Here is a 15,774-nt window from a genome sequence, read left to right as displayed (position 1 = left end):
TGCACTTCTCCCACTCAGTATTACGACACTCTTTCTTCCTGATGCCTTTTTTTTCCCCATCTGTCGTTCATTCACTGTCCCATTAAATCACAGCGCCAAATATCCAGTCAACACTAAAATGAAACATACCTGCTGCCTGTGGTCAACTAGGAAATTATCACCTTTAACAGCCTACTTTAAAAATCTTGTTTTAATCACTGCCAGCTAACTTTTACTTTACTGTGAAACTAAAAACATCTATCTCTTTGTTTGTTTTTTTCCTTTCAAACACACACACTAACATTCCTAACAAGCTGCTGTCTTAGCATTTGTTCTCCCAGTTGATCTGACATAGCAGAACCTACGTCTCATCCCTCCAGTATTATCTTGTGTATGTGGCCACAAACACACACACAAACACACCCCTGTAGTACCGTGTATTATTGGCAGTTCCAACAATATCATAGTTAACAGATGCAGTCTGCATCCTTCTAATCGACACAGAAACCACATCCCTCTTGTACATAAAGTGTCTACAAGACTTTTTATTTATGGGTATGTGTATAAAAAGTGACACGTTGGAAAAAAATGCTTCTTTTATCTACTTGAAATCATTGTATCATGCTCTCTAAAACTCCAAAACACTAAATTAAAGACATTGTCACTCTTTAGGGTTCCCTATGTGTAAAAATGTAGTATTTGGTGAGTCATTCGGATATTTTAGAGGTAAAGAAAGTTACATTCCCTGCTCAGAGTTAGAGAAGTTCAGTTTTTTACACATCCACTCCCTGCTCTCCCCGTTTTGAACTTCAAATAATGTTGCACTCACTGTACCTGAGAAACGTGAAGACAAAACCTTTTCACATTTGCTTTTTTTTTTTTTTTTTTACCATAATGTGAATATTCTTAGCAGATGTAGGTATTTCACTGAACTAAATATTAATGAATAGTAAGTCTATAATGTTTTTTTTTTTCATTATATTGTCCAGTATTCCATATCCTGACTAGAAAATCTCACTTGGTAATGTTGAAAATTATATATTTTTATTTTCCCAAATGCGTTAGCGACATTAACAAAGGGAAACACTGTTTAAAGGTGTTCCATTTAAAAAAAACTATTGTCAATGTTCGCATCTTAAATTTTCTAAAAACACAGTATTACCCGTGTAAAGAGACATAGCCTATCTCTTGAAATCTGAACTGGTTTTAAAAGGGCAAGAGAACCAGCAATCAGTTCAAGATCATACAGACACTGGGGGAAAAAGCTCACCTGCTCATTTCAGGACTGTGCATTATATTTGTATGTAACTGAGGGACATGTGTTTGCTTGTGTCTGCAGGCAAACAAATAGCTTCCTTTTGTTGCTACTGCTCCCCTGCTCTGCACACATATATCACATAGGGCTGCATATCTATACATCAACATGACAGACCCCAGCCACCCCATTTGTTGTGCAGGCTGTGAATTTAATACAAGAGGGTCAACTCTACATGTGAATAAGGTTCATTTGGAAAACTGATGCAAACATTTACTAACGTTTCCTTTTATTAATTACTTTTGTTTCTTTGGGAAACAGCTGTTTTAGTGTATAGAACAATCAAACTTTTATATTATTTTCTAGTCTAATAGTGGTGTTTAGCATAAAGTAAAATAAACAAGACACATATAACAAAGCAACTACTGCCAGGTAAAGTGCATCACACTACTTATCGTGTTAACTCTCTGAGAATACCTGCATCTTGATGTTTACAGGAATGTTACATCCACACTGTCAACCATTAAATAAATTATGAATCTATCGTAAATTGGAAAAGCGTGTCTGCCAGTCTCCTTTGGCTGGCATTGTAGAAGAGGGTGGAACCAAATTTGCTCATGAAACGCTCAATGAACATGACAAGAAAAACTAGACGTTCATCTTGTCTCAAGATCTTGATACAATGAGATCTGATTGTGTCTATGGGAAGCAATCCTAATCCTAACACAATGCATGAGGTCCAAAGCATTTATTTCTAACATTCATCCATCCATCCATTATCTTTTACCCGCTTATTCCATTTTGGGTCACGGGGGTCGCTGGTGCCCATGTCCAGCAATCACTGTGCGAGGGGCGGGGTACACCCCGGACGGGTCGCAAGTCCATCACAGGGACACATAGAGACAAACGAGACAAACAACCATTCACTCTCTCACTCACACCTAGGCCCAATTTAGAGTTACCAATCAGCCTAACATGCATGTTTTTGGACTGTGGGAGGAAACCGGAGTACCCGGAGAAAACCCATGCATGCACGGAGAGAACATGCAAACTCCACCCAGAAAGGCCCCTGGACCGGGGTTTGAACCAAGGACCTGCTCGCTGAGAGGCAGCAGCTCTACCAGTTGCGCCACCGTGCTGCACTTATTTCTAACATTACTTTGATTTTTGTTTGGGCTTTGACTGGTCAGATGACAATATTAGGCAGGTGTCCATACTGGGATGGGTGGTTGGTGTGTAACAAATTTTCATAAACAATACTTAAATTGCTCCTGAATTTGATCCATCCATCCATTATCTTTTACTCGCTTCTTTCTTTTTGGGTCATGGGAGTTACTGGTGCCCATATCCAGCAGTCACTGTGTGAGAGGTGGTGGACACCCTGGACAGGTCTCCAGTCCATCACAGGGACACATAGAGACAAACAACCATTCACTCTCTCACTCACACCTAGGGACAATTTAAAGTTACCAATCTGCCTAATGTGCATGTTTTTGGTCTGTGGGAGGAAACTGGAGTACCCAGAGAAAACCCACGTGTGCACGAAGAGAACATGCAAACTCCACCCAGAAAGGCACCCCACCCCGGTCGGGATTTTATCCGGCAACCCTCTTGCTGAAAGGCAACAGCTCTACCAACGGAGCCACCATGTCGCATGTGATCCACAATCCAAAATCAACATAATCTGAAGTATATTTCTTATCTTCTTATCTTTCAAGATACATTTTTGTTTATGGTAGTTAGTAAATTCATGTAATTCATGCTTTTGTATTGTTATTATCTGAGTTCATATCGTTGCCAAATTATGAACTGATAAACGTTTTTTTCACCAACCATTTGACAAGGGACTTTCTACCGCCGTTAAACACTAAACCTCTAACACACATTTAGGAACATTACTGATTGTGTTTCATTCTGTCCTTCCGGGTTTCAGCATTGTTACTGTAAAATAGCATAGATGATAATGTTAAGTAGCTAGATCAGTTAGTGGCAGTGCTACCTGAGGTTGTCAGGGGCTAGCTAACAGGAGAAAGGTGAAGATAAAGTGGTGAGGGTGGAGGAGGACATTGTGTGTGTGTGTGTGTGTGGGGGGGGGGGGGGGTAGTAGTTTACCCCATAGGGCAAGATCTTCCTCAAATTAGCTTTGTCGCCCTGGGAGACAGAGAGGGTTGAGCTGAAGAGCAAGTAAGGCATCAAGAAGTGTGTGTGTTTGTGTATGTGATTGTGCATGTGTGCGTTAAAAAAAAAAAGAGAGGAGTGCAAGAGGGGCCGGAGGGTCAGGAAATCAACTCAGAGTAGATTTCTTTCTTTACGTTTCCTAAAATGCACTACCTGATCATATGAATGCACTTTCACGCAACCCTGTCCATGTGAAATAGTGAATTTTCTCACTGTGAGGATGAGGAGGAGGAGGAAGAGGGGAGACGAGAAAAAATAAATGAGCAAGCTGAGAATAAACAATGGAGGGACAAACACGAGGAACCCACCCACCAATATGTAGCAGCTAATTTCTGGAGCAAGGCAATTAAAAGGCCGTATTATTACATTATGAGAACTACCCCTCTGGCAGTGGTTGTCTGTCCATTTTTAATGAGGTCATAATGATGCGTCAGCTGAAGAGCAAAAGGTCATGGGGCGGGATTTAAATCTGTTGAGAGGGGGGACAGGAAGATGAAAGAACGAGATAATGATCACAAGTAAAAACAATAAAAAAAAGATTGCAGAAATAATCTAAAACTACAAAAATCTGCAAAATTGTAACTAATGACTACTGAATGTGTCAGTTATATTTAAATTAGCAAATATTGAGGGTTGACACATGACAAATTCAACAACATTAGCAATTTGCAGAATTATCACAAACTAAATACAAAACAGATCAGACAATTTTAACATGAACGGTTCTGGCAGACTGACGCAATGTAGAAACCAGCAGGGTTCACTGTGCAGATACAGATGCAGATAAAACAAGAAGTGAATTCATCCAACCTTTATTTATACAAGTTAGTCTCATTGAGCCTCAGGGACTTGTTTACAAGAGACCTGTTCAATTTTTCTTGTCAAGTCATTTCAGATAGTGAAACTCATGTATTACTTTGATCCATTATTCACAGAGTGAAATATTTTAAGCCTTTATTTCTTGTATTTTTTATGATTATGGTTTACAATGAAAATAATAATTAAAAAAAATAATTCAGTGTCTCAGAAAATTAGAATAGTTCACAGCCAGCTTTTGGTACCTTTGTCAGTGTGGGCCGGAGCCAAGTCCTGCTGGAAAATGAAATCATCATCTCCATAAAGCTCATCAGCAGAAGGAAGCATGAAGTCTAAAATGTCCTGGTAGATGCTGCGCTGACTGAGGACTTCAGAAAACACAGTGGACCAGCACCAGCAGAGGACATGACCTCAAACCATTACTGACTGTGGAAACTTCACTCTGGACTTCAAGCAACGTGGATTCAGGGCCTCTCCACTCTTCATCCAGACTCTGGGACCTAGATTTCCAAATGACATGAAAATTTAATTTAATTTGAATAGAGGACATTGGACCTCTGAACTTTTTTTTTTCCTCAACCAGGTAAGACGCTTCTAACTAGTCTCTGGTTCAGGAGTGGCTTGACTTGAGGAGTGAGACATTTATAGTCCATGTCCATGAGTTAATCAGCTGATCAGGGTGTGACACCAGGAGTTTACAATATTTAACCTCTTCACAATATTCTAATTTTCTGAGACAATGAATTTTGGTTTTTCATTATTTATAAACCATAATCATCAAAATTACATAATAAAGGCTTGAAACATTTCACTCTATGTGTAATGAATCTATATACAATAAAAGTTTCACTTTCTGAAATGACTGACAAAAAAAAAAAGACTTTTTAACAACATTCTGATTTTTTTAGATGCACCTGTATGCAGTACATATGCTCAAAGTGACAGATTTGTTCCAAAACATGGCAACAGATTGTCAGTGATGGCACATCTGATGAATCATGAATAAACAGAAAGTGTAAAATCCAAAGCTTTCACCTCTACAAAGTCATAAATGACCAGCTGGATTCAGATGGTGGGTTTCAAGTCCTCAGACTGCAGATATAAACCCTGGCATGGTGCCCCCCCACACGCACATATGCACACACACACATTAACACCTTGTGCCAGCTTTGGCCGTGCTCCCCACAGCCTCTAAGACCTAATGAGTGAGATCGGGTGGAAGGCCCCAGTCTGTGTGGGTGTTGCTACTTGTGTGTGTATTTTTGGTGTGTGTATAGCTGGCAGTGTGTGTCAATGCTTCTTGTAGCTAAGTGATCTTAACTGATGCCATTTCATAGCCCAGCACACAGGCACAAGTATTACTGACAAATGAATGAAACGTGTTTAATTACTAAATGTGTGTGATTAAATAGATTAAATGATGAGGGACAAGTTGTGAAAAGAAAGTGGAGAGATGTAAGGAGGCATAAATAAATAGAAAACAAAAAGAGGGGAGTGCTAGACAACTGGTGGCGTCTGGTGTTACCCCCTCAGGAGACTTGCAGCTAAATCTGGTCCTGTAGCGTCTGTCCTGCGTGAGTGTGCGGCTGGCATCTGGTTGCATCCGTGCTAGAAAGAAGGAATAATGGAAACGTAGTGACGAGGGGTCGACCTAAGTGGTTTGCTCTCTTTCACAAACACTTTCTGAAGAGAGGGAAGGAGATGAGTGTTAGCAGAGAAAAAAAAATGATGCATTGACATACACAGAATGAGCAAATAAGGAGTGAGATGGGTTGTGTTTTTGTTGTTGTTTTTGTAGAAAAATTTAGAAAAAGCTGAAAAACATTTAATGGCTAAAGATTTCTTATGGTATTAACTAGGCCTGTCACAATAACAAATTTTGCTGGGCGATTAATTGTCTCTGAAATTATTGTGATAAACAATAATAATGTTTGAAATTTGACCATAATTAGTAATTATGGTCAAATTTAAGAAGAAATGTTGGTCAATTTGTTTTGAGTATAGTACCTTTTTTGACCACCGGATGGCAGTATAAAACTGAACCGAAGGATGGATAGTGAGGGAGCGAGCAGCGTGTCTCTAAGAAAAATGGAAGGGAGGCCCCTTGACGTGACATGGGCTTTCTCTCTTTCCTTTTCTTCGGTTCTCAAAATGGTGGACGCTCGATGTAGTTTGAGCTCTTTAGCAAAGCATTTTTCACACAATGCTTTTAATATAAAATCAGTAACAAATTCTCAGCTTCTTTTTGTAGAGAAAAACAACTTTTTACACAAAGGCACTGGTTTCAACCATGAATTTTGGAGCTTCGACAAGATGGAGGTTTTTTCCTGAGGTTGGCCTGGTAGCTTAGCTCGTAGCTTAGCTTCTCAGTTTAGCTGCTTTTAACAATCCAAAAACACAATTTTGGATTGTTAAAACAGATTTTAAAGCAAAGAGAAAAAAGAGAAAGGGAGGGGTCAGTGAAGAGCACCGGAGTAGATTCTTTTGTCATCCAGTGTCTTCAGTAGAAAGAGAGACACGATAAAGCCGATAAAGGAAAATGAGGTAAATACTTTTTCATTTATCATGAGATTAATTCATTTATTGTTTATTGCGACAGGCCTAGCATTGACCCAGCAGTATTATATTTATTTAGTTAGGTTATGTAAATATTGGCACAATCCCATTCCAGTTATTTTGAATATGTAAGAAAATAGTTAAATTGAAGTTTCAGGGTGTTATTAGGTGAATGCAGCCTTCTAAGTGAAAGGGGGGGAAACGTCCACACTTTTTTGCTCAATCCCACACCCACAGTCACAGATTCACACTCCAGTGACAGCCACCTGCCCACTGCCGTAGGCACTGCTGTTCAGATCTGTTCTGGTCTAAACAAACATCCCTGCATGACACTACACACACTCTCCCCTCTACCTTGTTTCTGTTTGCTTCATTTTACCTCGCTTCAGCGCTGGCATTTTATTTTATTACATGCAGAGTCAGCTAATGTACAGAACATACGTGTTTTGTCTATGATTTAATCATGCACTTTAGAAGACATCATCTCTCAAGTTGGGTTTCCATACTTGTAATTTTTTCTGTATTTAGCTATCATAGCCATTCATAATAATCTTGCTCTTTATATAAAGGCTTACTTTTTGCAGCGCCTTTTAGTGAAAAACAGGATTTTGGTTCTTGCAGTGTTAATGTATCAGCAGATTTATGTCCTCACTCATATTACAAATACACAGGTGCACACACACAACAGATTTACATGGGACAGTTGTCTTTCCCAATCCGCTCACCCATCAGTCCATAAACCCACAAAGGAAAACCGTTAATGTTATTACATGAACACTGCAGCTTAACGCACACAAATACACTCTGAATGCTGTGTGCAAAATGGTTTAAGGTGACTAAAGTAGTCTTCTAGCTGTCTTTTTTTTTATCTCTTGCAAATAATTTATGGGTCTGACTTCTTAAATGTTTTCTTCTTTTTATATTTTTGAGCCATCTACATTTCTCCTCGACTATAATCATCCAATTTCCATAAATATTTTTTGTCCGTCTCCTCCTCGTCTGCATTTCGCCCTACAACGCTCGCTCTTCTTGCTATCCCCTCAGTCTCTCATCATTTCATTGACCATCTGAAATCAATCTGCGTTCGGCTTTTCCTTCCATCCTCTTCTATCTTTTCCTCTCTCCTCTGTCTTTCTCCTGCATGTGCACTGGGGTGTCAAAGGCATTTCGCTCGCAATCCTTCATCTGTTCAAGAACACGCACACACACACGCTGACACAGAGTGACGCTAGCGCAGTGTAAAAATCTATCCTGATGTGATCAGTGCAGATAGCGCTATTGACAGACAGGAATATTCCCACAATAGAAATGATTCACCTTCATCACTGTCACAAGGTTCAGATGGACACTTTTGAGTTCATGCATGTCTGTGTGTGCAGCATATGACTGAAGTGGCGCAGCATGGCTAAAAATGTTACAAGCTGCATTATTGATTATGTGGTTTCAGGTACAGCAGAAGTACAGTCTTATGTGTAAGGTTATGTGTGTGTGAAAGAAAACAAAAAAGTTGCAGAATAATCTTTGATTAGTTGAAAAATATACTTTTCCAAAGGTTTCTGTATTTCAGCCTTGTTTTCTGTCTATCTTTTTCCACTTTATTAGTTTATAATTCATCATTTTGTCTCTTCTCAACATTTTCTTTCTTATTTTTTTACTTGGTTTCTTAGTTTTTCAATCAAAAAGTTTTTGTGCATTTTCTCCTATTTCTACCAGTTCAGTCTCCTCTTGCTTTTTTGTTTTCCTCTAGCATAGCTCAGTTTGTCTGATCCTTGCATTCACTCCTCCTTGCCCCTCTTTTATTTTTTTTCTACACTTCTCCCCCCCCCCCCCCCCCGCACCCCCACCCTCTTTGGCTCCTCCTCTCATGGTCATTCTTTATGGTTTGAAGGCTCATTTGTTAAGAGGAGGTAACACACTCTCACTCTCCCACTACTTTCCTCCTGTCTCTTTTTTGTGAGCTTTGGAAATATAATTTTCAAATTTTAATTTGATTCATTTAGATCTGATCATTAATCAGCGCGGAGAGAGAGTTAATTTGGTGGAAAATAGATGAGGTAGTTAGAAAAGGGCTCTTTATGGAGTGAGTTCAGGGTCTTTTAGTTTATAGGAAAAATAAAAGAAGTGTTGAGAGTCCATGTAAAAGTTTATGCGTGAGAGCAAAATAAAAGAATATTAAGCAAAGCCTCAGTACCAAAAAAATAAAAATTTAAAGGGAATGTCTTAAAGACACACACATTTTAGGCTACAAGTCCAGCTCTGCATCGATATGTTCAAAGAAACAATGTTTTAAATGTTACTTTTACCATCTGATGTATGAAAGTATCACTGAATGCCTCATTTGGTTTTATTTTGACTATTGGAATCAAAGCTAAGTAAAAGCCACAGATACTAACAGCTGATGGAAACTTAGCAACAAAAACTGAACTATACATCCATCCATTATCTTTTACCTGCTTCTTCCTTTTCGAGTCACGGGGGGTCATTGGTGCCCATGACCATCCATCACTGTGCGAGAGGCAGGGGACATCATGGACAGGTCTCCAGTCCATCACAGGGACACACAGAGACAAACAACCCTTCACTGTCTCACTCACACCTAGGGACAATTTAGAGTTACCAATCAACCTAACATGCATGTTTTTGGTCTGTGGGAGGAAACTGGAGTACCTGGTGAAAACTGACGCATGCACAGAGAGAACATGCAAACTCCACCTATAATGGCCCCCCGGCTGGGATTCAATCTGGCAACCTTCTGGCTGAGAGGCAGCAGCTCTATCAACTGCACCACCATGCCACCAGAATTAAATAAAACAAATAGGTGGGAAAAAGAACCAACAAGGACCACAAAAAACATTACAGGACATGTGTGAACCCACATCAGAATATTATAGCTGACATGGAAAAAAAAGCTACAAACTATTTTGATGAAGAGACTCTTTGTAGCTCTGTTGCAGCTACAGTTTTATTTTATTTTTCAGTTTAGCTGTTCTCATGAGCTCGGTGGTCTGTGGTTGCATCAGGAAGGGCATCTGGTATAAAAATAATTGCCCACTCTTCATATGACTTAATTCTCTGTAGCGACCCCTGAAGAAGAAAGCAGCTGAAAAAAAATGTTTATCAGTTAACTTTTTTTTTGTTTTTCTTTATCCCTTACCCAGTTTTGTTTATTTGTCCATTTCCCTCTTATGGCAAACAACTGACCAAGGTACTGAGAGCATGCTTCGACAAACATATGATGTGATGAACATAAAAGAAATGTCCGGTAGATGTATAAATATCTGCAAGAAAACATAAGGAATGTGTGTGAGTGGGTTTGTATCTTCTAATGTTGAGTCTTTTGACCGTTTGCTGACACGAGGCCCCCCACTGCACCTGGACTGTCAGTCCTTCTGTCTCTCTATCTCAGCCTCAAGCACTTGTACACACACACAAACATACACACACACCAGTATGCATCCTTTTGGGTCGCAGTTTGTTTTCCATAAGAAAACACATTTACAGCATGCCACTGTACGATGTTTCAAATTTAATTTATAATCAAAGCTCCTGTTCACTATAAAGCACAAACATTCTCCCAGATATTTGTCTTTACTGCTGATGGAAGTCTTTGCGTTAAATCTCTTAGGTGTGTTAACTTCAGTGTGGTCAGCACATTTTTCAGAGGATTTTAATCTCTGTGAGCGAGCAAATCTCTTCCTTGCGTTCACACTTTCGATGCTGCCCTCTTCCGCTTTCAGCCCTGTAGATTTAAAATCAATGTGTAGTTTAAATACATGTTGTCAGATATTCTTTCACATCAGTGTCCCTGTTTTAAACATTTCCTTGATAGTGACATTTTAGTGTGATATAATTATTTTCTTTTTTTTTTAATGGATCTTCTTTGTTATGTTTCATAACCAAAATAGATTTTAATTTAGCTTATAAAAAAGTCATTTTTTAACCCAAGACCTTATTTTTAGGCTATTAGAGCATAAACCTTGTGTATATTTAGTGTTCCTTCTTGATATTGAATATTCTTACTATTTATTTTACTTTGTAGTCACATTTCTTTTAATCAAACACTTGAAGTTTCAGCTGGAAATGTTAAAAAAAAAAAAAAGAACCACCAAGTTTTTTTTTGGTAAATGCAATGCTGATTCTGTCTTATTTTTGATTAAACTTTTAACATTAATATGCCTTAACATTAAATTATATACCACACATTGAATTATAACCTCAGTTGTAAAAAAAATGAAATATATTCTAAATATATTAGAGTCATATATTTCAGATCACCTTGCACTTACTTTGCAAAACCTTTTATACATTTTCACCATAATAAAGCTATTTATTTGTCACTGGTGCAGGCAAACATGTTTTAGACTAGTGTTGAAACTTTTAGAGATCTTCAGGCATTCCTTTCTTTTTTTGCCCTTCCCATCTTCTCTCTTCTCCTTTCTCCCTCCAAGGTACTAGCACCTCTGTCTTTCTTATCCACCCTTAAGTGGTAACCACGGTAACATCCAATCCCCTGAGAGATTGGCCTAATTCAATTAAGACTCCTTTGTGTCAATTAATTAACAAGACTGAGAGGGAGACTGCAACTGGGAGGCTGAGCTTGGGCAAGAGACTGCAAACAGCCAGAAAACCAGAAAGAAGACTTTTATTCAGATGATGCTTCTGTAGATAATTGATTTTTTTTTTTTTTTTTTTTTTTTTTGGTGGAGTAAACAGGAGACATAAGTTCAGAAAGAAGAACAAAAACATAAAAGTGAATAAATAAGCATGTTAATAAAGAAATACTAATTTATTTGTCATGTTCCTTCATTTTATACTTCTCCTCTTTCCTGGTTATTAACTTTTTGATCTTCTTGTCATCCACACACACCCCTCCCCTGCCCTTTTCTCTTGTTTTTTAATGAAAGTATCTCTTGTTTCTGTGCCAGGCACACTATAATGATACACATGTCCTTTCTCTGCTGTTTCTTTCAGGGGTTCGTCTTGACAGGGTTCGTGGTGGAAGACAGAAATATAAGCGCCGGATAGATGCAGACAACAGTCCGTACCTGAACCCACAACTGGCTTTGCCCCCCAAGAAGCCATGTGAGAACACACACAAACACATGCACATGCACAAAGAAACCAAACAAGGTCTACGAAAATCAGGGGTTAATTCTCAAAGACAGGAACTGCTCATTGACATTCTGTACGTAGAAAATCAACAATATTGTTCAATTAATAGCACTCAATAATCCAAATCTAAATATTTAAAATCCAAGATTTTATTTTACAGGAACATTTGGATGAAAAATACCTCAACAAACCACACATATTTAGGCACTTAGTTGAGAAACCCATCTGTTTGAAGCTGTGTTTACTTCCCTTTTTTTACTCCCAGTTTGGGACCATAACATTTTTATGTTTTATGTCGTTGTTGTCCATTGTTGTCATCACTCTTTTTTAAAATTCAGGTCTCGCTTGTAAATGAGCCCCCAAGGCTCAATGGGATTAACCTATATAAATAAAGGTTGAATGGATGTGTGGTACATTTCACCATAAATGTATTCACTTTGCTCCGGCTGGATTGGCTGCTATTTTTTTAAAACAGGAATTTAACCATAACCATTGTCTTATGATTGAACAATTAACGAAGGAGAGTGAGGGAGAGTGACAGAGACAGGTAGACATGGAGAGATTAAACCTAAATGAGAGCATTTCCCAGAGAGAGAGAGGGAAGATGGGATAGAGAGAGAACAGCCACAACCCTAATCCGGATTAAATCCAATCTGGCACCTACATCAAACTAGAGTTAGCTCTCTAGCTAACCATGTGCTTGCACATAGCATACACACTCATGTGGTGCAGATTGAGGAGTGTTTAGCAGCTTGGTCCCCAAAGCCCATTTTGCTTAAAGCTGGAACATATTCTGCTTTAGGCCAATATGTTGAAGGGCTGCAATGCAGCTTACTGGGACGTTTGCACTACTAATCGTAGAAATTATGGGATAATGTCAATATGTGTACACTAGGTATGGCATGCTCAATGGATTTGAGTGTTGTAACTGTGCATCTTTACAAAGCTAGTCTGTAGAGTATTTTTATCCAACAGTGAGACTTGTTTAATCCTGTTTTTACTAGAAAGTGTCTGTGTCCTTTTGCTGTTAAAGGACAAGATCACATATTATTTAATCAATCTGTATATCCCCCAAAAAATCTGCAAAATATCTCCTTTTTCAGTCATTACACACAAAATGTTTCTGTCCCTCTGTCTCCCTCACACCCAGAGAACATTTCCCCAACTCATCCTCCTCATTGATTGTTTGCAAACAGAACAATAGCCCAGGGTTTGGAAATGGGCTTCCATTGATTCTAATTAGGGAAACATTAAATAAGATTTAGCCACAGATACTGCAGTGTGACTTGGATTGGTGTGGTTCAAATGACCCTGGAGCTGGACCATGTGTGTCTTGATACATACATATGTGTAAACACATCCAAACACACACCCATGTGTGAATGTAAGAAAATGGGGGGTAGTGGACGGTGTTAGATCAATACACAACTCATCCTCACAACTCTTTTACTCTCTTGCTGTTATCTAGTTATTGCTCTCTGTCAGACTTTTGCAATCTGTCCATAGCTCTATTTCTACCTGTTTGTTTCCACTCATTTTTCATCACTAATCTCTTTCTCTCTTTCTCAATCCTTCACTCTTCTCTCACTCTTCTATGCCGCATCAACATGCTTGATTAGTCTGTGGATTAATTTGGAAGTGGGATATCAGTCTGTTACTAATGGGCCATAGAGGTCTCATCACCACATGTCACTATTCCCAGCTGAGCTGTTTCACTTTGAGAATTATCTTCCCCTTCTGTTACGTGGAAGTGAAGCTTCCCAGGGCTGTTGTACCAAAATCAAACATTTTGGACAACTTGGATCACTGGTAGTTATCGCCATTAATCTCACCTTGGAACGTGTCTTGTTTTAAAGTCTTTCAATCATTGTTTACTTACTGGTATTCCCTTGTTTAGTCTTGTAAATTGTTAACTTAGTTGGTTTCTGAAAGAGCATGATAGTGCTAAAATGTCCTAAACAGGTAATAAAAAATATGTTTTGTGGTTTTAAACTAATTAAACTTTGCAATACAAAATATGTTTAACCTCTTTGCACCCTGTGATTTTTGACACCACAGTTCTTTATTTTGCTACATAGGGAAATCTTTATAGACACATGTACCATCAGTGTACTTGTTATTACAGGTTTCCTAAATGACCTTTCACATTGTTACCCCAGATTGGTGTGAAACAGCTTGTAGCCTAACAAAATGAAAATTCACTATCTCCCTGTCTCTGTGTTTGTCTCCTTGTCTGGTGGTCATGTCAGTTGCCTTTGGCTGCCTTGCAGATAACAAAATCGTCTCTCACCTGCTGGTGGCTGAGCCAGAGAAGATTTATGCCATGCCTGACCCAACAGTACCAGACAGTGACATCAAGGCCCTGACTACACTTTGTGACCTGGCGGACAGAGAGTTGGTGGTCAACATAGGCTGGGCCAAACACATCCCAGGTAAGACATAAAGAAACTGCTGTATTCCTTCCTCTAAACTGAGGCACTTTTAAATAACAAACTGTGCATCACGTAGGTAACTGTCAGTTGTTTCCTCAAATTTTATGAACCCAACTGTGCATATGACGTGCAAAAATGCTCACAGAACTGTTCTTAAAGGGTTTAGTACTGATCCTTTAAAATATTAATTAGTATTTTTTTGTTTGTTTGTTTCATATTATGGTTCTGATAAGAAGGTATATGTAGTCAATATTCTACCTGAAGTACATAGATTTTGACTACATGTTTGAAAAAAAAAAACAGATTTAGTAAGCCATGGTCAGAGGGCCAAGGCCCCCACCTTCGGCCACTGCCCATGGTATCATGCATCCAACTTGTATGGACCCTCCTGCAGATGGTGGGCTCACAGGAAGGCAAATCCATGTTGCTCCATTGGTAGGGACCCGGTCACCGGATGTTTGCTGATGAGCCCTTCCTCCAGGCCTGGCTCCGGGGTGAGGCCCCAGTAGCCCACCTCTGAGCAAGAAACTCCCAAGTTCCTTGTTCTTCTTTATCCATACAAGTGTTTTGAATCAATGTTTGTCTGACCTGTCACCTAGGACCAATCTGCTTTGGGAGACCCTACCAGGAGCAATTACAATAGCCCCCGACAGCATAGCTCCTAGGATCATTCAGGCACACAAACTCCTCCACCACAATAAGGTAGTGATTCAAGGTGGTCAAGGGTCAAAGGTGAGGTTCTGAATCAAGTGGGTGAGTTCAAGTATCTTAGGATTTTGTTCATGAGTGAGGGAAGAATGGAGCTTGAGATAGACAGACAGATTGATGCAGCATCTGCAGTATTGTGGACTCTTTTTTTATCCATTGTGGTCAAGGAGGAGCTGAGCTGTAAGGCAAAGCTCTCTGTTTACTGGTCAGTCTACATTCCTACCCTCACCTATGACCATGAGCTCTGGGTAGTGACCAAAAGAATGAGATTGTGGATAACGGTGGTTGAAATGAGTTTCCTCCGCAGGGTATCTGGACCCTCCCGTAGAGATAGGATGAGAAGTTTAGTTATCCAGGAGTGACTCAGAGTAGAACCGCTGCTCCTCCACATTGAGAGGAGCCAGTTGAGGTAATTCAGGCATCTGGTAAGGATGCTCCCCGTGTGCCTCCCTATGGAGGTGCTTCGAGCATGTCCAAATGGAAGGAAACCCTGGGGAAGACCCAGGACACGCTGGAGAGACTATGTCTCTCAGTTGGCCTGGGAATGCCTTGGAATCCTCCCAGAAGAGCTGGAAGAGGTGTCTGTGGAAAGAGATGCCTGGACCTCGCTGCTCAAGCTGCTTCCCTCATGACCCAACTTAACATGAGGATGGATGGATGGATGGATGGATGGATGGATGGATGGATGGATGGACGGATGGATGGATGGATGGATGGATGGATGGATGGATGGATGGA

The 15,774-nt window shown here is 39.5% G+C and overlaps 1 protein-coding gene across 4 annotated transcripts in view; it reads left to right on the top strand.

The window, feature by feature from the left end:
- The window catches only part of esrrga (estrogen-related receptor gamma a), a 58,956-nt gene that overhangs the window by 13,187 nt on the left and 29,995 nt on the right, over positions 1-15,774 (top strand). For 2 of the 4 annotated variants that reach the window (XM_037690683.1, XM_037690682.1), the window contains exons 3-4: positions 11,756-11,866; positions 14,146-14,328. In XM_037690683.1, coding sequence (XP_037546611.1) covers positions 11,756-11,866; positions 14,146-14,328 — 294 coding nt within the window. The remainder of the gene's footprint in view (positions 1-11,755; positions 11,867-14,145; positions 14,329-15,774) is intronic. The other 2 variants (XM_037690681.1, XM_037690672.1) reach the window with 1 other exon arrangement.

This window comes from Nematolebias whitei, chromosome 2 (assembly GCF_014905685.2).
Source record: "Nematolebias whitei isolate Nwh7 chromosome 2, NemWhi1, whole genome shotgun sequence".
Classification (NCBI taxonomy): Eukaryota; Metazoa; Chordata; class Actinopteri; order Cyprinodontiformes; family Rivulidae; genus Nematolebias; species Nematolebias whitei.
The sequence above is the reverse complement of the archived record's forward strand: the minus strand, read 5'-3'. Positions and strand labels throughout refer to the sequence as shown.